This window comes from Balaenoptera ricei, chromosome 2 (genome assembly GCF_028023285.1).
Source record: "Balaenoptera ricei isolate mBalRic1 chromosome 2, mBalRic1.hap2, whole genome shotgun sequence".
Lineage (NCBI taxonomy): Eukaryota > Metazoa > Chordata > Mammalia > Artiodactyla > Balaenopteridae > Balaenoptera > Balaenoptera ricei.
In genome coordinates, this window is record NC_082640.1 from 50,115,624 (window position 1) to 50,139,118 (window position 23,495).

Genomic DNA, 23,495 nt, shown 5'->3' on the forward strand with positions numbered 1-23,495 from the left:
AAAAGATCTCAAGAATTCCTTTGCAATAGCCCAAACAAGAGCCTAAACTTGCGAAGCTATTTTTCAGAGCTCAATAGTACAACAACAGGAAGTAGAACTTCTGGGATGGAAATTTTGCTATTTATTTTTTCTTTCAATGGCTGCTTTTAAACGAGAGAGAGAAAAAAAATGTCTACAGACATTACAAATCCTGGAAGCTATGAATCAGGAAGTGGGAAATGGTTGATGCTGAAATGGCCAGCCTGAAAACCCTGGCTCTTTCATGTCTTCAAGTCTCCAGGGCCAGGAATTTCAGAAATCTTAGGCATTTTGCATTATTTTCTGAATCTTAAAAGAGCCGAGACTTGAGAGAGAAAGGCCAGGGAAATTAACCAGTGAGTAAGCCCCTAACCTCTGGCTTCATGCCCCTACCACCACACATACCTTGCCCCCATAATTAAAGGTTCAGTGGGGACTTACTGTCTACAAATGGGGTTTTGTTTAAGATGTTGCTCAAGAGAAGGGGGTGAAAGGTCCTGATGGGCACAGACAGAGCCGACCCCATGCTTCAGCCTCCTTGTTCCCTCCCAATGTGGAACCTGCAATAGACTCAGGACCCTAAATATTTCACATCTCAAAACACCCTACAATTGATGGATAATGACGCTCACTTTTGTTTTCGGGAAAGACTCTACCTGATAGATTCTATTAAATCTGAGTAAAATTCAAAGGCCCACAGAACAAAACTGCGCGAACGCTTTCAGACATGCAGATTTGAGGGGGACATCGCTCCCTCACCTGTTTCAAATGGAGCTCAAGCAACAGTGCAGTGCTCACTCTCTGCAAAGACACCCAACAAACGTCTGCATAGGAGTTTATCATGCTGATCGAGGGCAAAGAGCTCACCACCATCCTCCTTCCAAAAGTAATGACAACTCAATCAGAAATGCCTTTCCATTCCAAAGCCCTCACAGTCCAAACACCAGAAAGCTACCAGGGCCTGGAAAATATTCCCAATTATTTCCTACAGGGATCAGACATACCACCTCGACTAGCAGGTTGTATGCGATGACATGTTTAAAAAAATGTTGATCTGGGGTGGGAAGCAAAGGAAAAAAGAATGGAAAATGAAGTCATTTCTACTTATTCCTATCAGATGTGATAATTTGGGAGGCCTTTGTCTGGCATCACAATAAATCTGTCATAATCAAATACAGGCAAACACACCCGGAATGTACAATGCGATGGCATGCTCGCATACAGGAGGGACTGGTCTCCTCCATCTCCCCAAAAAAGGTCTGGGTTATTTCACAAAGACCAGTGGCCACCAGTGTGTTTCTTTAACTTACACGAATAAGAGAACCAGTCTTTAATGAACTGCTTTTGCCCTCGAGACTCAACCACATCCCTCAGCCTGGCCTCTGAGGACCCCCAAAACCATTCCCAATCTGCCTCCAGCCTCATCCTCCACTACCACCACCTCCACAAACCCTCCTCTCTAGCCTTTTCTTCAAGCCCCACCGCACGCTGTTAAGGTCCTAACCTCAGCTCACCCCATGCCTAGTGAAATCCTGGTCCTGCAAGCACCTCTTCCAGGGGGCCTCAGGATCTCCCCCTCAATTTCCACCGCCCTTTCCCACTCTGCTCACCCTGTTCTCATTCACTGTGGTGCCCAGGCCTCTCCCAGCAGCTGTGCAGGCCGGATCTTCTCAGCCACACAGTAAGCTCTTTTTAAGGCTGGAGCTGCATCTGTGACACCTTCCTACCACTGGCAGGTCCCTGAACATCCAGACACTCCAATTTGTCTCTCTTCAACTCCTACAAAACCAGATTCTCTCTATCGAGCTCAGCTCAACATCCCTTAGGCCCTTGATCGACCTGTTCGCCTCCTCGGCTCTGCAGTAAAAGCATCACCAAACCTTTCCACTCTGCTGCTCACTGTAGCCACATCCAAGTGGCGCCCTCAGCCCCTGCTCTCACAGGCGCCCGGGGTGGGCCTGGCATCAGAGAGAAAGACGAAATGAGTGAACAGGACCCACTGCCCCTCCAGGAGCCAGATCACCCTCCAGGCCCCATGCAGCTTGGTCGGCCTCTGGGACCACGCTCAGGGCTCGAAGCTGGGACACCGAGCCAGCTGCACGGCCCAGCGCAGGCAGCCTTCGACTTCCACACCTACCTGGCAGGGCTGCTGAGAGGACAGAGGGAAGGTGGATGTGAGCTCTTCGCCCACCGCCCTCGTGGGAGTTGGGGCCTGAATTCCCAGGGCCGAGAAAAGGCTGGTCCGTGTGGTCCCGCTGCCGCCCTGCTCCCACCACCCTGCCCATACATCTAACCCTCGACCTTTCTCTGTCCTTTCATCCATAAGAATCCACAGCTGCCACGCACACATGACCCTCAGGGCAACTTTCTGATCAAGACAACAAAAAGGTGGCAAATCGGCCTTCAATTAGGAGCCCAGGGCGGCAAGAAAAGGATCATAAATTCCCCACAAATAACTGGCACACACTCACTGAACATTCAAATGGGTGGTCATGGTGGAGTTCGGGGCGGGGGAGAAAACCTCACATGGGCTTCTATCCCCTTCACTTAAACACGCCCCATTTTCAGGCAGCGGAGGATCCAAGAAGCATGATAAACGTCCCTTGCAGGTTTCAGATCAGCAAATTAAAGGGGCTAACCGAGTCCTAAGGAAGCCCAAACCGCAGGCAGCAACCCGCACGCAGGGATCCTCCTAGCAGAAGTCTTAAGACGGTCCCATCCGTCTCTAAACTGCTCACAGGATTAACGGGAAGGTAATGGGATGAAGGCTTGATCGATACTGATTTCATGGGAGTGACTCATCCTTAAATCCTACCCAGCTTAAAACTCAGCTGTGAACAGAAACAAAACAACATAATAGCAAGGTCAGACTGAAAATAGCAAGTATGACTTGTAAACAGTTCATGCTTATAAACAATTACAAGTCACCTCCCCAGTCATCCAGCCTTCTGGATGTGCTGAGAGGAAGTACCGCTCAGACTCCCAAGTGGGCCAGAGGCAGGACTGTCCTCAGCACAGCCCGCATCAACCCCTCCCCACCATGCTGGAGTCAGGTTTACAAAATAGACCCTGAGGAAGTTAAGATGAGTGCCTCCGAACTGCATTCCATGCATTTGAAAGATGAGTGCTCACCAAGGAACCGAGCTTTCAAAAACTCAAAGTTAAGCTGTCCTGGAGTACAATTCCCCCCAGGAGCTACTTCAGAGTTTAAAGGCAGCAACTTCTTTGTCCAAAAATGGCAGAAATGGGGTCATGGGAGATTTCCCAATAACTGTGTTCCTCTCAAGAAGCATTCACTTTAAGAGAAGCATTCAGGTGCCCAGAAGACAAACCATACGTTTTAGGCATTTGGCCAAAGCATCAGAAAGCAAATGTGCTTAGTGCCATCTTGAAAGTATATACTTTTAGGTACTGAATTTCACTTAGTTTTTCAAACCTAACCTGTAACCAACTCTCAAAACTGGCCAAGAACAAATATATATATATTATATGTATTATAATAATATAATGTAACATATATACTATCCCATCGTTATGGAATGCATGTTTGTGTCCCCCGAAAATTCATATGCTGAAGCCCTAACCCCCAGGGGGATGGTATTAGGATGTGGGGCCTTGAGGGTCATTAGGTTTAATGAGGTCATGAGGGTGGGGCCCCTTGGTGGGATGAGTGTCCTTAAAAGAAGAGACCAGAGCATGCTCTCTCTCCCTCCCTCTCTCTCCACCACGTGAAGATACCACGTGAAGATGGCCATCTGCAAACCAGGAAGTAGGCCCTCATCAGACACCCCATCTGCCAGCACCTTGATCTTGGACATCCAGCCTCCAGAACAGTGGGAAGTAAATGTCTGTTGTTTAACCCCTCAGTCTATGGTAATTTGTCATCAAAGCCTGAGCCAATGCAGACATCCCTCCAGCTCCATAAGAGCACATCACCAACTTGGGAAAGGGGTACACCACCCTCTTGTCACGTGACAATACCTCCTGCCCACGGGAAGACAAGAGTGGTCCCTCGGGCTTGCTTCCAAGATGCAGGGAAAATACCAGTCCAACCTCCAAACCTGGCTGAGCTGCCAGCAGTAAGATTCCTCCCACAGGGCCCACACCTAGAGACTGCTCAACTGAGCAGGGTGGAGAAAAGTCATTTCACAGCCAAACAGGCTTGCCTACCTCCCGGTCTTGTTGGAATCCAGCAGGTCCAGGCCTGAGCCCTGACTCCTGGTTAAACTAGAGGGTGACAACTTAGGACAAAGAACCAGGCCCAGAGAGCATCTGCTGGAATGGTGGGCAGGCGGGCCTGGCCTTGGACGTGCAACACATGCCCTGTGCCCTCAAGTAACACACCCCTTGGGGCCTCCATTTTCTCTTCTGTACAGGAAGGCGCTGGCTCTTTTCTACTTTGGAGATGCTCCCATTCTTGCTTGCAGAGGTCAAGCCCTTTCCTTCAGGGCTCCCTATGCCGTGGGGGAGACAGTGTGCAGGAAGAAATTGAGCTGTCAAAGCAAATGAAAAACTTCCAGTCTAATCAGTGAGGAAACCAAATATCTAAACAAATCTCTCTTCTGGAAAAATAAGAAAATGAAAAAGCAATTACATGTCACATGGCTGATTAGTAATAAATTTCATTTGTGAGTAGATGGCATGAGAGTCTGACTCCTGACTTGCTTCCCCTGAAAGGAAAACATGATCTGCAATACTCTCTCATTATGGAAAACGAACCCATCCCTGGTGACTCAGCTCAAATCTACATTTGTTGGTAAGGCCTCCCTTGACCTCACACACCCTCCGCTGTGCTCCCATGGCACCTGTGACACCCTTGGCTTGCTTCTCCACCGTGGCCACCACGGGCAGGGTTTGGCCTTCTTCAGTTTGTCTCCCCCACTCTCCCACATGGCATACACTCATAGTTGAACCAATCAAGAAATAAGATTTTTTGAAATTGTGGTAAAATAAACACAACATAAAATGTACCACTTTAACCATATTTAAGTGCACAGTTCAGTGTCATTAAATACATTCACACTGTTGCACAACCATCACCACCATCCATCCACAGAACACTTTCCATCTTGCAAAACTGAACCTCCAAACCCATCAGACACTAACTCCCCATCCTCCCCTCCCCCAGCCCCTGGTACCCACCATTCTACTTTCTGTCACTATAAATGTGACAGCTCTAGGTACCTCATATAAGTGGAATCATATGGTATTTGTTTATTTGTGTCTGGCTTATTTCACTTAACATGATGTCTTCAAGGTTCATCCCTGTTGTAGCATGTGTCAGACCCTCTTTCCTTTTTAAGGCTACATAATATTTCATTGCTTGTATGGGCCACATTTTGTTTAACCATTCACCCATTGATGGACACTTGGTTTGCTTCCACCTTTTGGCTACTGCAAACAATTATTTGCTGCTATGAACATGGGTGTGCAAATATCTCTGACTCCCTGCTGTCGATTCTTTTGGCTATATACTAACATAGGACTGCTGGATCAGACTGCAATTCTACGTTTAATTTTTCAAGGGACCACCACACTTTTCCACAGCGACTGCACAATTTACTTTCCCACCAGCAATGCACAAGGGCTATGATTTCTTCACATCCTTGCCAACAGTTGTTGTTTTCAATTTTTTGATAATTGCCATCCTCATGGGTGTGAACTGGTATCTCATTGTCATTTTGATTTGCACTTCCCTAATGACGAGTGATGTGGAGCATCTTTTCATGTGCTTATTGGCCTCAAGGAATAAGTTTTAAACCAAAGGAATTAACTCCTCCCCCTAAGAAAAGCACCATTTCTTACTGTGGGTTGTTTCATCAAGTTGGTTGAGTAAGTGGTTTGGATTCAAGACACATTTCTCTTAGAAACACCACCAAAGGTGATGGCCCCCTAGTGAGACCACCCAAGCCCACTTGACAAGCTCTTGAAGCAGGACTAAACCTGGATCCCCATTCTGGTAAGCAGAGACCCCGTTCAACCCAAGAGAGCAGAGCAAGAGGGCAATTCCTTCTCTCTGTCCTAGGGGAAGCTCTCCAGCAAAGCACTTACTAACCAGGCACCATTTCTGTGGCTGCCTTCCCACCCCCTCGCTGAGACCTTCTCTGGCAGCCGGGGACCCAGGCTCTGGGACTCCCATTCCTGCAAACAGCCCTTGACCTACAAGGGCCACGGGTTCTCAATTTTTCCACACTCTCTATTTTAAATATTTTAATTAGTTTTTCTGGATAAGTAGATTCCTGTGTTTCAGATCCTGTGTCCTAAATTTGGGCAGGGGCTATGACTCCCACCCTCATTTCTCATGCAGATCTGCTTCTTCCCCAGAAGGCCGCCTGACCCCTAATTACCTGAGCTATTCCCGAGGAAGGAAGACAGTGCAGGGCTGTACACGCTTCACACTACTGTGGGAATGACTCATTTCTCTCCTGTAGTGCTGACACCTGGGCTTTCTTGGGATTCAAATAACTGCCTCTCCTGGAGGAGAATGTTTCACGCCCTTCCCTGGAGACAGAAGGGACAACAGGAAGAGAGAGGGACAGAAGGGAGGGAAGTGTCTTCTATCCCCAAAGATAAGGCTGGACCGAGCACTCGTGAAACTCCTCTAAGTAAAATGAAGCTCAAGTCTTAATGTAAAGGTCAGAGAAGGCAAATGATGCCAAAAGCGCAACATCGGAATCCATACACACCAGGAGGGTACCGATTATTTTTTAAGGAAATAAACAACTTTTAATGTGTATCTCCTCCATCCTTAGCAAAAATAAGAAGAGCTAACCCCTAGTGCAGATGACAGGAATGTCATACATTCAAAGGAATGTATGTGTATTTGCTCATGAAATATTTAGTCTTGTCCTCTGAAATGGGTGCCATTATCAACTCCCATTTTACAGATGAGAAAACTGGGGCAGAGAAGGAAAACAAGGTGTCCCAGGAACATCCCATCAGTAGACTTCTCATTTTGAGAGGCTCCAGGCTCTAACTCAAATCTCCAAAGGGAATCTGGACCATCAAACATGACCGGGGAGAAAAGCAGCCTGTGGCATAGCAGAAGGCCTGCTTTCCAACTGAGGAAAACAGACACTCTGAGACGCTTAGGCTCTGCTTGCTCCAACAGGTGAAAAGGAATTTAAAATTCAGAATTCACTATGCTGATAGCAGGAAAGTAGCACCAGAGTCCCCAGGCCCTTCAGGAAGCCTCTGAAACTGGCGTGTTTTTAAGGTTATTTGTCCAGTGAAAACAGCTGCAGAACAGGCAGCAGGAATCTTCCAGCACCAACCCCCAGCTAAGGACCAGCAACTGCTTCTCAGGAGAACTATAACGTGCCCGGTCGAGTTAAAAGCATAAATCAATACGCGTTAAAAAGCACCAGTAGCAAAGCCCAGACCTGGACACAGAGCTGGCATCCCCTTTCAAACAAATCATTCCTCACTGCTCCGGGTGGTGCGGTGAGGCCTAGAAACAGCCCTGCGAGGTCTGCCAGCACTGCAGGGGGCCAGGCCCTGCCCACCCCAATCGCAGCAGGCCAAGGCCACGGCCAGCCAGGCCCACGACCTAGCTCGGAGGGGAACCAGGGTCATCACTCGACTGGGTTCCCTTGGAAAGCTGGAAAGCAGCGTCCGGCAATGAACGCACAAGCTCACCTGAAGAGGTTTCACTTTTATTTTTAGAGGAGAGGAGTAAGTCTGGAGGCCGTGTTGGCTCCCCCAGTTTCAGCCTGGTCCTCACCCCTACCAGGCACCCCTGATGCCCCCAACAAAGATGAAGCGTATGTGTGTGTACATTTCTAAAGTCCAGGGCAGCTGTTTCTGAAGGGCTCTGCTGTGTGAGCCGCCTCCTCCTGGGCCTCCCTCACCTACACCTTCACTGGTTCATGCCAGGGACCCCATCAAGAGGCCAGAGAGGTCTCCCTTGCACACTCTCTCCCAGGGAACACCCTGACGCTCAAAAGGCTGAGTCCCCTCCCAGAGCGCTTGGCTCTCCTGCCCACCCCACCTCCACAGGCCCTGCCCCACCAGGAGCCTTGCCCCTGGGACCCTGAGAGTCAATACATTCAAGGAGCACTGAAGTCAGACGTCCCCCTACAGCCTCTCGTGCTCTTCAGCAGCTCGACGTCCCCACCCCTGCAGCCCACACACTTCATGAGTTCAAAACTTCACTGTAGATACAGGAAAGGAGGTCAATCCTCCAGTGGTTAGCATGCGGGGAAGGCCGGGGCCTGTAGCCCTGGGGAGAGGCCAGCAGGGCCACCACAGCATGTGGAGAAAAGACAGACAAAAACATGCATCTGTTGGATGCTTTCTACAAGCTGGTTCTGCTGAGCACCTGAGATACATTATTGCTAATCCTCACATCATCCCAAACTACAGATGGGGACACTGAGGCCTGGAGCTCCTGCTCCAATACCTGCCTACATCTGAGAAAGGGAGATAGAGGGGTACGTGCGGGGATGGGGGCTTCAAAGGCAGGCAGTGCTGCGCATAGGCAGCCCCACGACAAGGACAGATGAAGGGCAGGCACTGTGCTGGCTTGTCCTGGTGAGTTCACATCCACCCTGTTCAACATTCCAATGGCGATTTTACAAGACTCTTTTACAGTCTATGCTTGAAATTAATGTGCCAGGTTCAAATGATTATGTTTACATTCTATAAGAAATATCCCATCTTACAAGTCTCCTCAGGGGTATGAAGCTTTTAACGATAATCTCTTAGGTGTTAATTATGTTCAGAAGTCCTCGTCACACCATCCTAGACAAGTAAACTTCCGGGGGAGGGGAGGTGTGCAGGGAGCAGGCTTCACCTTCAATGGCCCTACAATGAGGCCGTCAAAGGCCTTGTCCAGAGCCCTAAAGGAGAGGGAGCACTTAAGTGACAGAGGTCTTTAAGATTAGCTACTGTCCCTGCCAGGATCCAATGCAAAAGTCTACTGGCCTCAACAAGAAAACAATGCAAGAAACAGAAGCAAATGTCTGCTCACAGTGATTCTGCTGCTTCCAACCAGACCTTCCTAAGAAGTTCATCTCTCTCTACAATGTCTCAGGATCTGAGAACTGGAAAAGCCATAAGAAACAGCCTAGGGGGTCCCTGTCATTCAGAGGGAAGAGTGTGAGTGGTCAGCAGCTGCAGAGGAGGCAGGGCCCACCAGACCCCCTGAGGCTCCCACCTGCTCCCCTGCATCAGGCCAAGCCAGGCAGACCACACAGCAGAGCCCAGCCCGACTGCTTGCCTCCAATCACGTGCCCAGCTCCACGTAGTTTGAAGCCTGCCACCGACACAATTGGTGCTGATGAGTGATTCATTAAACCCTATCTATAAGGAACTTCTGGAACAAGGCTTCCCTCCAGAGGGATGAGGCAGCCTTGACACAGGGCTAGAATCACAAGTGACCTTTCCAGGGGTTCTAAAATTTTTATTAACCTCAGTGTACAAAAAGCCTGATGAAACAATGATTTTAAAGATTGCTTTCAAGTTCTATGTAGTAGTAACTGGCCTGATAAAATGTTTCAGCTGGCAGAGTGATCATGACAAGATGAAAATAAATTTGTTGTAAAGAGTGCTTCAAAGTGAATGGGGGGGTGGGGAGAAGGACGGAGTTTGTCCCTTTAAGAAGTGTTCTGTTTCTTGAGGTCTTCCTATGTGCCAGGCACTGGGCCGCGTCCTGGGAATTCAAGGATGACCAAGGTACCATTCCGTTCCCCAACCAGTGGGATAAAACAATTTGGGGGTGATGCACTAATAGGGGTATAAGGAGAGAGCCGTGAGACCATCCAGCATGCAGGATCAAGGCCACCAGAGAGGGGGAACTGTAGCTAATTCTGAAAAGAGTTTGCCAGAGGGCAAATTGGTAATATAGTTGTTCCAAGCAGAGAGGCTCCCACCTGCCAAGGCAGAGAGACTTGAATGGGTACAGCCTGTTTCAGAAACAGCCGGAGCTGCTGTTCAAAATGTCTTAGATGATGGCAGGTTGCAGTCCTCTATCAGACAGCCAAACCAATGACTTCCAAATTAAGAATAATAAAAAGCAATCACGGAGAGACCAGTCTAAAACTTTCGAAATGTAAAACTGAAGAGCCACCTATACACTAACTTAGTGTAGCCTCAACTAAGGAAGTGAGAAAGTGGATTCTGAAAATACCCAAAAAGTATGAAGCCAAATATAGAAAAATATCTAACAAAATATAACCAATGTGAGACCCAACGCCAGCAATAACAGTGTTTGTTACTATTCTCTATTAGGATTTCTGGCTGGTAAACACCTGAACCACATAAAAACTGCCCAAGGGCACACATTTAAGAATAATATTAAAGTTTTACCACATATTTTAAGTAGAACAAGAGTAAGTAAATCTTGCTTATTTTTAAAAATGAATCAATAGGTTTTTTAAATCTCTAACCTCAAAAGAAGTATTTTAGAAGTTGTCATTTTCTAAAGTTCTGTAAAAACATCTTAAATCCCAAATTGTAAAAGGCACACTAGATATAACAACTTTGCCAAAGTTGCTGACATCACTTAGGAAGACCCTAATTCTCTCATGCTAGCTCACTGATGCAGTAGAACAATCTTAATTCAAAACCATATCCCAACGGTTCCTACAGAAGCCTGCAGTCTCCACATTTTCCTGCAAACCGGATTCCCAGGAACCAAGCCAAACAGCAAAATCTAAGAAGGGCAGTGGGGTAATTGCTATCTTCATCCATAGGGCACTGTTAATTCAGGACCCAAGAGGCTAAATTTCCTTTCTGGCCACTAGATGGCGCCTATGCATTAGTGAGGTGGGCAAAGTGCACACTGGACACTTCTTGGGCACCAGCAGAAATTGACAAATGAAAGAATTAAGAGAGAAAGTATAATAAACAGATCTCTGAAATGGATGCTGCACTGCAGGCACTGGCCACTGTTTACTGAAAAAAGGTAAAATCACACAATTGTGTTTAACAAGCAAATTGCAATCCCGTTAATAAGCACCTTAGCAAAATAAAGCTTTATTACAGAACATTTATTGAGCACCTACTATGTCCCAGGCTCTGACAATGGCAGTCAAATGTCAAGTGCGTCCTATATTTCTGGCACTACCCAAATAACATCTCTGTTCAAGGATGTCATGTCATGAGCAGTAGCAAGCTAAAGTCTGAGGGCTTAGTACATGCCAGCCTCTGTTCTAAGCACTTGACATATGTATCAGTTCACTTCGTTTTTATGAATAAATGTCTGGAATAGGTTCTATTAAAATTATAATATTACAGGGCTTCCCTGGTGGCGCAGTGGTTGAGAATCCGCCTGCCAGTGCAGGGGACACAGGTTCAATCCCTGGTCCGCGAGGATCCCACATGCCACGGAGCACTGGGCCCGTGTGACACAACTACTGAGCCTGTGCTCTAGAGTGTGCAAGCCACAGCTACTGAAGCCAGCGAGCCACAACTACTGAAGCCCACGTGCCTAGAGACCGTGCTCCGCCACAAGAGAAGCCACCACAGTGAGAAGCCTGCGCGCAGCAACGAAGACCCAATGCAGCCAAAAGTAAATTAATTAATTTAAAAAAATTATTATATTACAGATGAGGGAACTGAGGCACAGGAAGATTAAACAATTTTCTTGAGACCTTAGGTATTGAGCAGCTGAGATTCAAACCCAAGCCCTTTGGCTGCACTGCTCTCTATAGCCTCATAAAATGACAACAGCTCAGGTACCAGACAAAATAAATCACTGTTAACTGGCACAGCAGGGGGTATGACATCAAAAGGAATAAGGGGGAAGTCAGGTCTATAGAAATGAGGGTAATCAAGAAAAGCTTCAGGAAGGAGAAGGAATCTGAGTTAGAAATTAAAGGATGGCATCTCAGATGTACTATAACCACAGGAAGGTATTCGAGGGACAGGAATTAACTGACTCAGTGTCCCATCTTTAGACAGTTACAGTATTGTCCCTATTTCACAGATCTGAAACCTAGAGGTTTTTTTAAATGAAAAAAAGTTCCTCTCCCGCCCCCCAATTTTCCTGACCTTAATTTTCTAAATATATTAGAAGATGATTTTATTTTGTTGTTTAATGAGAAAAGGAGAAAACTCTCCCCCAATTATTTCAAGTCTCTACATTTCAGTTGAGAATCAGAAAAGTTAACTTGTTCAGGGCCTGGGAACTAATTGGCAGCGAAAGAGAAACTAGAACCAGGTGACCTTGCTGTGCTCTAGAGTAGCACTTTCCACTATTCAGTATGGAGGGGGAAGGGGGACAGGGAGCAGTAAAGAGGAAAAACATGCCAAGCCATGAACACAGCAGGAGCAAAACCATGGAGACAGGAATGGGCTTACTCACCGCACAGCTAGAGCCCATTGCTGGAGAGTGCTGGGAATTCACACGGGATCCCTACAGCAAAGTCTCACTCAGTAGGATGGATTACAGCCTGAGATGGGCGCCCTTGGATTTGATTCCTGGACCATGATGTGGCACCACAAAAGGCACATGCTGAGTATCTGGGGCTGGCAAGTCCATCAAAGCAGAGGGAGGGTGCAGGAGTCAGAGTGCCCGGCCCAGAGGCCAACCAAGCATCTCCTCTAAGAGTCCATGCAGGTCTGGACTGGACCAGGGTGGAGCCAGAAATGCACAAATCTGAACAATTTCAAGTGACTCAGTGAGGTAGAAAGGAAACATTCAATGAACGAGTCTCCCCAGAAAAGGGCTGATGAACTGAAATTTAACTAGGAATTCCATCCTGATCCAACATTTGTTGTTGAAATTCTTACTGAGGTAATGTTAGACAGAAAATCCCAAATATATCGCTCGACAAAGTAAAGCAGCAATACAAAAGAATTTCCTGTGATTAAACTATACCATGTTGTGACCTCACATGTGCCATGAACTCATTATCCACAGAAATCAGACAACAGAACTAAGGAAGCTGAACAGCAGACCTTCCTCTGTCGCTGGTCTCTTTGTTCGTTTGTTTTCATGACAATCTGTGTTTCTCTTTCAAATTCGGAGTCTGTGAGCTATTGGTAGGTATTAACCCACTACTATGAGACCCCAGAAAATTAGGTGGGGAGAATAAACACAGGATGACACTGATAATCTGAGCACAACTGGTGAGGATTTTGCAACCTAAATATAATTAACAGCTGATGACTTAAGAAAACAATTGCCAGCTGATAGAGGAAGGTAGCTCATGGACCTCTCACCTGGGCTTTCTTTCTATGCTTACTACTTTTCTCCAGGAGGTTATTAAAGGTCACTAGGATACTTCCAATTTCGGAAAAACTGTTATAAACTCATCTCTCCCTAATCATCATCACACTTTTCTCCCTTGAAGTGTTATTAACTAAAATTTGCCTAACTCAAATTGGTACTGTCTCATGTACTTAGTCTAACATGTATTTCCAATAATCAATTTTATAGAGACAAACCACTGACTGTATTTTATGTGAGATAAGCTGAAAGTAGGCATCCAAAATATCTAAGGAAAATTTTAAAGTTCTGCTCTATAAAACATTTATGCTTTAAGACTGTCAACATATATTTGTTCTCTCACGTCAAGAGTAATTTAGAAAGCAGTATGCATACACCTGAATTACCAACCTGACAAATAATTCCAAAGCCAGTTTAAAGAAAGCTAGTGATGGGTTTAAAAAAAAAAAAGTAGCCATACAAAAGTATACAAAACAGCAACAATAATGTACTTGAAACTGTCAGAACTCGGATGAATGGATGGAAATACACACACACAATTCTGAACAAGTGGCATTTTTTATTATATAACTATTACTAAAGTAGATGCTTGTCTTGTTAAGGGGACTAAGAGGCTAAGGAGTGACATAAAAAATAAACTTTCAAACCTCCTTCTCCCAAGAACTTTCTGGACTAGGAATAGAATACTTTCTCAAGTCTTTAAAATACAAATGCTTAAATTAAAAAAAAAAAATTTTTAAGACTTCCAGACTATCACAATGTGAACAATTTAAAGCAGGTATAGCTATCTCTGCAGCATTTGGTGGTACCTGTCTTATGCATGCACATTTTCCCTATGTGGCTAGCCTCCAATCTATTTCAAATAAGAAACCATCAGCAATCATACGTGGGACACTCAGCTCCATGGACACATCCCCAGCAACTGACCAAGTAGCCATCACCAGCACTAACCAAGGAGAGGAGCAATATGAGAATAAAGGCAGTCCCTGCATCCCTACCTACCTTTCCCCATCATAAATAGTAGCAACAATACACCGTAAAAGTTATTGCAATCATAGGCATTCACCCTTCATCATAAAAGAAACTTTCTGTTGTGTTCCAGTAAAATCTGAATAGCAACCTATAAGTTTAAAAATTCTTCTAGTCCAGGGCAGAAAAAAGAGAAAAATGAAAGCCTTGTTTACTAGTTTGTTTCTTTAGTGTTTTAAACAAACATAGCAAGTAATTTCTATGATTTGACTCATATATTTAAAATCATATGTAGGATAGTTTATGATTATCAGAACAAATTTTTAAACTTAAAAAATTGAGTCCAATAAGTACTCAACGTGTATTTATTGAGGAAAAAAGGAAAGAGAAAAAACCATTTAATTCAAGTAAAGAAATATCAATATTTCCTTCAGATTTTGAAATTAATCAATTTCATAAGCCCTAAGTGAAGATGGCAGAAGTGGAAAAAGTAGAGAAATCTTCTAAACGTATTATTTGGGATTTTACAACATGAGTAAAACTGATGATTTAAAAATAGAAAAAAAAATAGAAAACAATTTAGTCTTCAAACTTCAAAAGTCTCAAAATCAAAGACACTTAATATTTTGAGTCGAATATAACCAAAACAATTTATCAAAAGAAACGAACTTCACCATGCCCAGGGAATGTGCATCTATTGAGATAACAACCTAACTTGTTTTTAAATATCTTCTGTTTACCAACCACTTTACACCAATTGTATGCCCCTTCCTCAGAAGAAATCGGTTCTTTCCAGATCCTTGGGGGTTGGTATAAGGGTGGTACTTATTTCAAAGTTTTAATCTTTCCAAATACTGAAAATCCTCCCCAAATGTCAACAAGTCTCAATGTGCAAAAACATTGGGACTGTTGTTCCCCACTCCACCCACCCCCCCACTCCCCCACCCCCCCGCCCCCCCCCCTGCCACCTTAGTTTAAGCCAAATCATTTCTTTACAAATAACTGGAAAAGTTCCTCTTGATAATCGGATGCCAAACACCATTTTCAAGGAGAGGTCAGAGTGCTTCATTCATAATTCAACTTGTTGTCTTTAAAGTGTTCAGAATTTTCCTTTGGAACATCTCAGACAGAGAAATCAAGAAACTATATCCCAAGCACGTGTGCAACTATTATATATTTAGTACAATTGACAGGCATGCATCTCTTGGACTCAGATAGCACCTGTCATAAGTTGGCTAAGAACAGCAGTGCAAAGCAAGTTGGCCTGTGGGCACAAATACCTCTTCTATGAACTAGGGTTGATTTTTAAGTGAGTTTTGAAAACAAATCGAAAAAAATCACAACCCAGAGAGAAACACGGCTTGGACATTTTACAATTAAAAAACATTTCAAGATTTAATTGCCTCCTCAATCTCTTTCTTACCCCCTCACACTTTTAAAATCAGCAAAGTATTTTAAATTAAATAAGGCCTTACAATTATGAAAGTTCTCTAAAGATTTCCAGAAAGCTAACTAAGCAATGTGTAAATCCAAAAAATTTAAACCAAGTTAAGTCCCATCTTCCTTACAACTCAAAACGTGCTGTGAAACATTCATGTATACACCTGTAACTCCTACTAAAGTTTTGGCAAATGGTAACTGTCCATTTTTAATCACAATTGCCATAACCAGTGTTATAAAGAAGCTGATCGAGATGGGTGACTCTCATGGATGTCACAGCCTGCCAGCGACAATGCAATAAGAGGGAAGGTATTAATAAGGCAAGCGGTGCCGCACAGGCCTTCAGAAGATCAACAACACTGATTTGCTTCCTGTCTTAAGTCTACAGAAATGTTTTTAAAGAGCCTTTAAAATGTTACTTGAGAACTGTGTACCCTGTGCTGAGTCTGAAAAAGATCTGAATTTTCAAGAAACTTTGTTTCATGCACGATTATACAAAATGCCCCAAGGACAAAAGTGAAGTTCTCTTTCTGTGCAGGCTCGGGCATCACTTAACAAAGGATCCAGCTTCCATACAGCAGGTGCTCAATAAGTGCTGGCTGGATTCAGTTGCTTCTTACAGCTCATTCTTACAAAACAAATGAAACCAGATTTAAAAGGAAGCTACTGTCCCTGGAGGGCTCTCCTTGGCAAAACTCTAAGGCAACAAGTGAAAACGATACAGTTGATATTCATTACTGCCCTGATCTTGCAACAATAAGAAGAACAGGAAACATTTTTATTAGTAAACTGAGCCTCAGAGGAAGACCAAAAACAAATAATAAACAACAATTATTCTTTAGGTCTTCTCCTATTAAAAGGCCAAGGTAAATCTGGATAAAGACAGAACAGTTTGAAAACAAAAATGCATTTGCTATGTTTTTTAATCTTTTTGTTCAATAAGAAATTTTAACTTAAAAAAAAAAATAATCACTGTATACCTGAAAAAGCTGCTGTATCCTAAAAAGATTCTCTTACCTGCTCAGATTCTGGAGCTATTTAAGAAATAAAACAAGCAACAAAGAAGAAAAAGCCCACTGCATTAAAATGAACAGTTCTTCCTCAGTTTTTACTACCAGGGTGGTTAATATGGGATATCAAAAAAAAGACAGTGGAAATTCTTTATCATCTTAAACATTACATTCTTTCTTGTTCGAAAACATATGTAAGAAAACTGGAACAGAAAATGCCATCCAGACTCGGCTCCTAAACTCTCATCTTGGAAAGACCAACATCGTTTCAGATTCAGTTAAGGATTTTACTGTCACAAATCGGACTTTCACTACTAGCACTTGCGTTTTTTTAACCCAACCCCTTAATCCTTAATGTGAGCTATGTCTAACCAAGATTCTTTTCTCCTGTCTGTCCTTTTCTCCTATGGCATTGAATCTCTGTTGTTAGAGCTTCAGCGATCAGTTTGTAGTTCATGGATCTGAAAAACTCCATAAATAAAAAAAAGAGAGACATCAACCTGCTGGACAAATTTACTTAATGATTTTAATCTAGATTCTATGTTCAAAGGAACACAACGCATTCTTTTCAACCTTAGCATATTTTTTTTTAAAAATCCCATATTACATTTGGGATATAATTCACATGCCATAAAAATCACTAATTTAAAGTGTACAATTCAATGGTTTTTAGTATTTTCAGAAAGTTGTGCAACCATCGCCACAATCTAATTTTAGAATATTTTCATCACCCCAAAAAGAAACCCTGCATCCATTAGCAGCCACTCCCCACCCCCTCCTCCCCCAGCCCTATGCAACCACTAATCTACCTTCTGTCTCTATGGATTTGCTTATTCTGGACTTCATATAAATGGAATCATACAATACATGGTCTTTTGTGACTGACTTCTTCCACTTAGCATGTTTTTAATGTTCTTCCAGTCAACCTTAGCATATTTCTTAACGTTGGACTTTTCTAATCCTTCTGACAAATCAAACATATAACCTTTTAAACTTCAAACCCACGCCCCACCCCTCCGCAAAAGTACCGTTTACTTGCTATTTCCCTCTAGAGAAGCTAAACTATAATTTGCTATTTAGGTTCTTTCCAAACTTCTTATTCTGGATTCTTCTCCTGGTAATAAAACAGCAACTTCTTTTAACACCAACCTTTCACATACCTACATTTCCCTGACAATAAGATATGACTGTGCCTGGGGCAGAAAGATGACCGGATCTTTTTAATGAGATGGCCACAATACATTTAAAGTGCACATTGACTTTTTTTTATATAAAAAAAGCATCATATTATTTGGCTATCACTCCTAACTCCCAAACCTCCCTTCTTCAGATGCACTGTTCACAGTACATTGATACAAAAGTCTGTATGACTTCATCTGCTTCGAAACGTCTAGATTTCCTAAGTTAAAGATTTAAAAAATCATCCCTACTGCTATCACACTCTGAGAGAAAACACTAATCCCTAAACAGGCCAACACAATATTAATCAACAGCACCCCAGTCTCTATTATATTATACTAGACAGTCAAAAGAATGTTGGTCTTTGATAGGACTCTGGTTTATTTCTATCAGAAGTAAGCGTTCCAGCACCTTTTGGACTAAGAACTGAACACACCCTGACACTGAGCATATCATTTACTCCTGAAAACTTCCAAGCTGTAGGGAGGGGCAGGTAGTGAGTTAGAACTTCAACAAACCATAATGAGGACTGGGGTGCTTTCTGGCCATCCATCAAGTTTTCAGAAACCAACCATTTTCAAGGGATCCTTGAGCAAAGCTTTGGCATCTAGGACTACAAAAGTACGTTAAAATGCCCCTACCCCTCCTGACTGTTTTCTCAGGGAAAAAAACCACCTTTCACAAAGAATATTTTTCACGAAGAACTCCAAACATGATATCCTATTTTAAAATGCCGGAGTCCTGCATGGGAGAAGCAAGGCCATTCCTGCTGTTGTGAATTTCAGAACTTACTAACATTAAACAATAAAACCAGAGACACGACACAGTTTAACAACATGCTGTAGTAAAATGGATTAACTCTCCTGTGTCTCCTAAGCTATATTTAGCTTTTAAAGGCTAGAAACCCTCCTCTGTCCCCCCAAACACTATCTGTGAGCCTTAGAAGGGAGCCGAAAGCCCTTCGCCCAATCCAGCCAGCGGAAAGTTTAGAAAACAAAGAACAGGAGAGTTCAGACTTGTAGAAGGTCCGGACTCAATCACAGTCTTACTCCATGAAGTAAACACGCTAATTCTATAAAAATCTGCTGTTACTCCGTCATGGACTCATTTCTTACAAAACGTTTAAGAAGGGTTTGTTTACAGGAACAGCCTTTCCGAATTGCCCCTATGATGGGGACAGACAGCCCCCGCTGCCTCCCGATTCCCCCCCCCTCACTCTTCGAGGCTCCGTCGTGATTTTTCAAAGTTAATTGGCACCACCTGCATACCCTCGGCAAGCATTACTCACCAACACGCCCTCGTCTTTCCTAGCCCCAGTTCTGTGACTGCGTTTAAACTTTAATCGCGTTCAAGTTACCCTGCCATCGCGAATGTACCAGTAAGCCTCACTTTAATGTTTTGAGAAGAACAGGACTCCCTCCTTTCCTCCCTCCACACCCCGCGGGGCCCTAAGTTCTCACTCCCTCCCTCCCCGCACTTCCCTACCCCTACCCGACACTACCAAAACAAAAGCTCTCAGATTGCAGGCGACAGCGTGTGGAGCGATATTGCTTATTAACTATGTACAAAGGAAGTGCGGGGCAGCGGGGGAGGGAGTGCAACAAAACTCTGGCTACGAAACCCAGCCCAAGGTTGCGCGGTCGCAAAACAAAACACCCTCCTCCGCACCCCCGCCGCCGCAGATCCTGGCGCCCCTTAAACGACGACGCACGACACCTCTCGCCAGGGCCCGGCGTCTCGGTGTCCCGGAGCGGCCGTGTGGCTGCAGCTACAGCCCCGCGTTGAGAGCACGTGTATGGAAATGCAAGTCGGCTCCGACCACACACCCACTCCCGCACACTCGGATGCTGCCCTACCACCCCAAGCCCCGCCAGGAGGAGGAGAGCGTCCACCCACCGGTAGAATCTGGGACAAGCTCCCAGCACCCTCTGAACTGGGGGTCCGGACGCGCTCCCCGGAAGAGCCCAACTGACGCAGGGCCCCCGACCTCGCACTTTTCCAGGGGCTGCATGGAGGGGTGGGGGGCCTAGGCGGGAACGCTCCCTGCACCCCCGAGCAGCACTGAGCAGCCCTGGGAAGCCGGGGACTGGCGACCCGCCGCGGGTCCGGCGAAAGCCACAGAGAAGGCCAGGAACCCAAAGAGCCCAAGGGACAAAGCGCGTTGTGCGACAGAAGGCCGCGCTAGAATGTTTGGAAACCTCTCCTGGAGCTGCGAAGCCTCTCCGCCAGGCACCTCCTCCAGGGCACCTTGCACCCCCAAGGCCAGTAGGCTGCCCGCTCCCGCCACCGGGCACCGAGTCTGCCCCAGCCGCGAGATGGCCGCGCGAGCTGTCACCGCCGCCTGCGCGGTGCGCGGCCCCGTGCGCCGGGAGGGGCGCGAGGTGCGGGAAGCCGGGCGCGAACTTCCCCGCTGGAGCCCGCGGGCCGCCCGGGAGTGAGCGCTGCGGAGACAGCCGACCCCCGGGGCAGGGCTCTCGGGACAGCGAAAGAGAAAGCCACCAAGGCCCTTCCCGCGTGGGGATGCGCCGAGCTGGGGCCCGCGGGGCTCCAAACTAACGAGCCTGGGCCCCGGGGCCCCTCCGGCCTTCCGGCCGAGCCCCTCGGCGCCCCGCCCCGCGGCTCCCGAGACCGGGAGCCCGACAGCTGCGACGGTGGCAACTCGTGTTTCGCAAACAGGGCGCAGCCCCTCAGAGGAAAAGTTCCCGCAGTGGCCGCGGGCGGCGGGCACATACTCACTTTCTCCACTCGTCGGCCAGAGCGAGAGCGCGGCAGAGAAAAATAGGAGCCCCCACAGCGAGGTCGGGGACCCTCCTCCGGAGCCAGACTTCATTCCTTTTATTTGGGACGAAATTCCCCTTTCTCAAAAAAAAAGGGGGGTGGGGACGAAAAGAAAAAGTCTCAAACTCAGTCTTCGCCCCCCCCCCTCCAAAAACAAGGGCGAAGGCAACAATACTCCAAAGGCGGCGCCGGCCGGGGGTCCGCGGGGCTGCGCGGACGGGGCGGGCGGCGGCGCTGGGCGGCCCCTCAGCGCCGGCAGCCGCGGCCGAGGACTCGGCGAAGTCGGGAACCCGATGCGCGCCGGGGCGGGCTGTCGGCGTCGTCGGCCTCCATTTTCAAACCCAAAGAGACAGGAGGGAGGAAAAACTGCAAAGAAAGGGGGCAAAGCCCAAATCCGTCTCGGCGAGGAAGGACAAACCCGACCCCAGACAGAGGAAGAGGCTGTCCGACGCCCGAGCCTCCGCGGCGGGAGGGCGCGACGCAGTTCGCAAGATTGCCCCGAAGTCCGGGTCGCGGGCGAGGCCGACCGGGGGGCAGAAATACGGAGTAAAAATGAATGAGCGGCTCCCCCTCCTCCTCCTCCTCCGGGCTCCGCTCGCCGCCGCCTCCTCCCTCAGCTCCGCCGCCGCCGCCGCCGCGAGCTCCTTCCCAAATCCAGGACACACACAAAGCGGCGGGCCGACCGCGCCGCGCTCAGCACTCCCGCCGCGCCGCCCGGGCTCAGCGCCGCCGCCGCCGCCGCCGCCGCCGCCGCCCGACCCGCGCCGGCCCCCGCCCGCCGCCGCTGCCGCCGCCGCCGCCGCCGCCGCCGGCTCCGCGCGGGGGCTCCGGCTCGCTGAAGGTCAAAGCCGAGGCGCGCGGCGCGCCGTGGAGCTCCCCTCGCGCGGGAGGGGCGTGGAGGGCCCGGGGAGCGGGGCCGAGGGTCTGCAAGCTCCGGGCACGGGCGCGCCGGGGGCAGGCTCGCTGGCGGCGTCCCTCTCCCTCGGTCGCCTCTCGAGTTCGCCTGGTGCGCTCGCTCCTCCTCGGGTTTTTTTCCCTTTTTTTTTTTTTTTTCCGCTCAGCAGAGTTAATGCTGGTAAACAAGAGCCTCAGCCTCGCCGCGCCGCTGCCGCCGCCGCTGCCACACACTGGGGGCTCGCGCGCGCGCGCTCTCGGGGCCGCGCACACTCGCCCGCGCGCACACTCGCCCGCGCGCACACTGGAGCGGCCACAGCCGCAGCCGCGGCGCGCGGAGGGCCCGGCCCAGGCCGGCGCGCGCCAAGAGCCGGAGCCTGGGATCTCAGGGCAGTGCGGAGCGGAGCCCGGGCGTGGGATGCGAAGCTGCGAAGCACCGCCCCCGCCCCCTGCCCGCGCGGGCACACGCGCGCGCGCGCCCACACGCTCTCGCCCCCACCCGCACTGCGCCGGCCACCCTGCACGCGCCCTCCCCTCCCGCAAGACTCCAAAAACAATGCCCCCGGCGCCGGTCCGGGCTTGGCGGAGGAGCTAGCAGAGGAGGGGAGGAGGGGCTGGGGTGGGGGTGGGGGCGGGCGGGGAGTGCGGGGCCCGAGAGGTTCATTGAAAACAACAACAGCAAGGCTGGAAAACGCGTTTCCCCAGTTCTTGAAAAGCTTCATTGTTTCTTGCAGCTGTTGCAAAAGAAAGAAATAAGTGCGTGCATGCGGCATTTTTTCGCAGCCTGCTGGAAAGCTCGAACGTGGCGGGAGGGGCATACCTGGGAGAAAGGAGACCCCCAGGCTACTAAGTGGGCACATTCGCGCAAGGCTGGGGCGGCCACGGCGTCGCCATCGGGGAGCCCACAGTTCCAGGGCTCGCGGGCAGCTAGGGCGAAGGGCGCGGCTCGCGTGGCTCGGCCCCAGGAGCAAGGGGAGACGGCCCGCTGGGGCCCGGAGCCGGGGAAAGGGAGCCCAGACAGGCTGCCCCGCGTGCCCAGCGCGCGTCCCCGCGGCGGCCGCCAGGGGGCGCGGCAGGAGCCGGGGAGGGCTGGCCCGCGGAGTGTCGCCTCCCTCCCTCCGGGAGAGGAAATATGGGGGCCCGGACTGGGGGCCGGCCGGGCTGGGTAGTGCTGGCCCGGCCTCCGAGACCCGCGGCGGGGCCAGAGAGATCCTCGCGGATTCGCGCTTCTCCTGGCTCCACCACGTGGGTGGCTGAGGGGAGCGGCCAGGGCGCGTGCACGGTGCGGGGCTCCGGGGGCCCCGAGGCTAGGGGGCGTGTCCGAGGGGGCTCCCCGAGGAAGGGGTGGGGGGACCGGGGCCGAGACGGGTCTCCTGGTTGGGTTCGCGACAGGCGAACACGCCTCACGCAAGCACGATGAGTGGTCACTGCGGAAACCCACCCGCACCTGCCTCGGGTCCTCCCGGGCACGTCTCTCTTGCCTCCTTCGCTCTGTAAGTGACTAGAAACTACCAGCCAGTCTCCTCTGTGGTTTTCTTGAATGTGCCCAAGGAGGGGTTTCCCCAAAGAGAGACTGCACTAGGACTGCCATCTAATGAATAACGCTGTGGTGACCAGGTCCTCAAAGCGGGAAACAGCCCAGCAATGGCTAGAGAGAGGAGTTTGAAATACGTGGACTTTTAAAAATAGTGATTGGACCACGTGTCGCCTTTAATGTGGTCCGGTTTCATGACTCAGGCTAATTGCTGTCAATAATAAGTAAAAAGAAGATGGCTAACAAAACAGTTGTGAATGTCGAGATTGAGTAGAAGTGTTAGTATCATAAACAGGCTGTCTGGTAAGAGGGTATCTGTTCTAAAGGAAAGTAGGTTTCTGTTTTTTACTCTAATTGTAAAAGATTTCCGCGTTACATTATGCATCCCATCGTTCGTAAATAATTTTTTAAATTAAGAGCTGAAAACAAGTCAAAAGCTATTATAATGGAAACCTAGCCCTTTTCCCCCTGTATTTATTCCCTAGATCATTTTTCCCCT

The 23,495-nt window shown here is 48.1% G+C and overlaps 1 protein-coding gene across 2 annotated transcripts in view; it reads right to left on the bottom strand.

Moving 5' to 3' along the window:
• Positions 1-21,290, bottom strand: part of IGF1R (insulin like growth factor 1 receptor) — a 312,032-nt gene extending 290,742 nt beyond the window's left edge. For both annotated transcript variants that reach the window (XM_059912583.1, XM_059912582.1), the window contains exon 1: positions 20,527-21,290. In XM_059912583.1, coding sequence (XP_059768566.1) covers positions 20,527-20,620 — 94 coding nt within the window. In that variant the 5' untranslated portion in view covers positions 20,621-21,290. The remainder of the gene's footprint in view (positions 1-20,526) is intronic.
• Between the last annotated feature and the right edge of the window lie 2,205 nt (positions 21,291-23,495).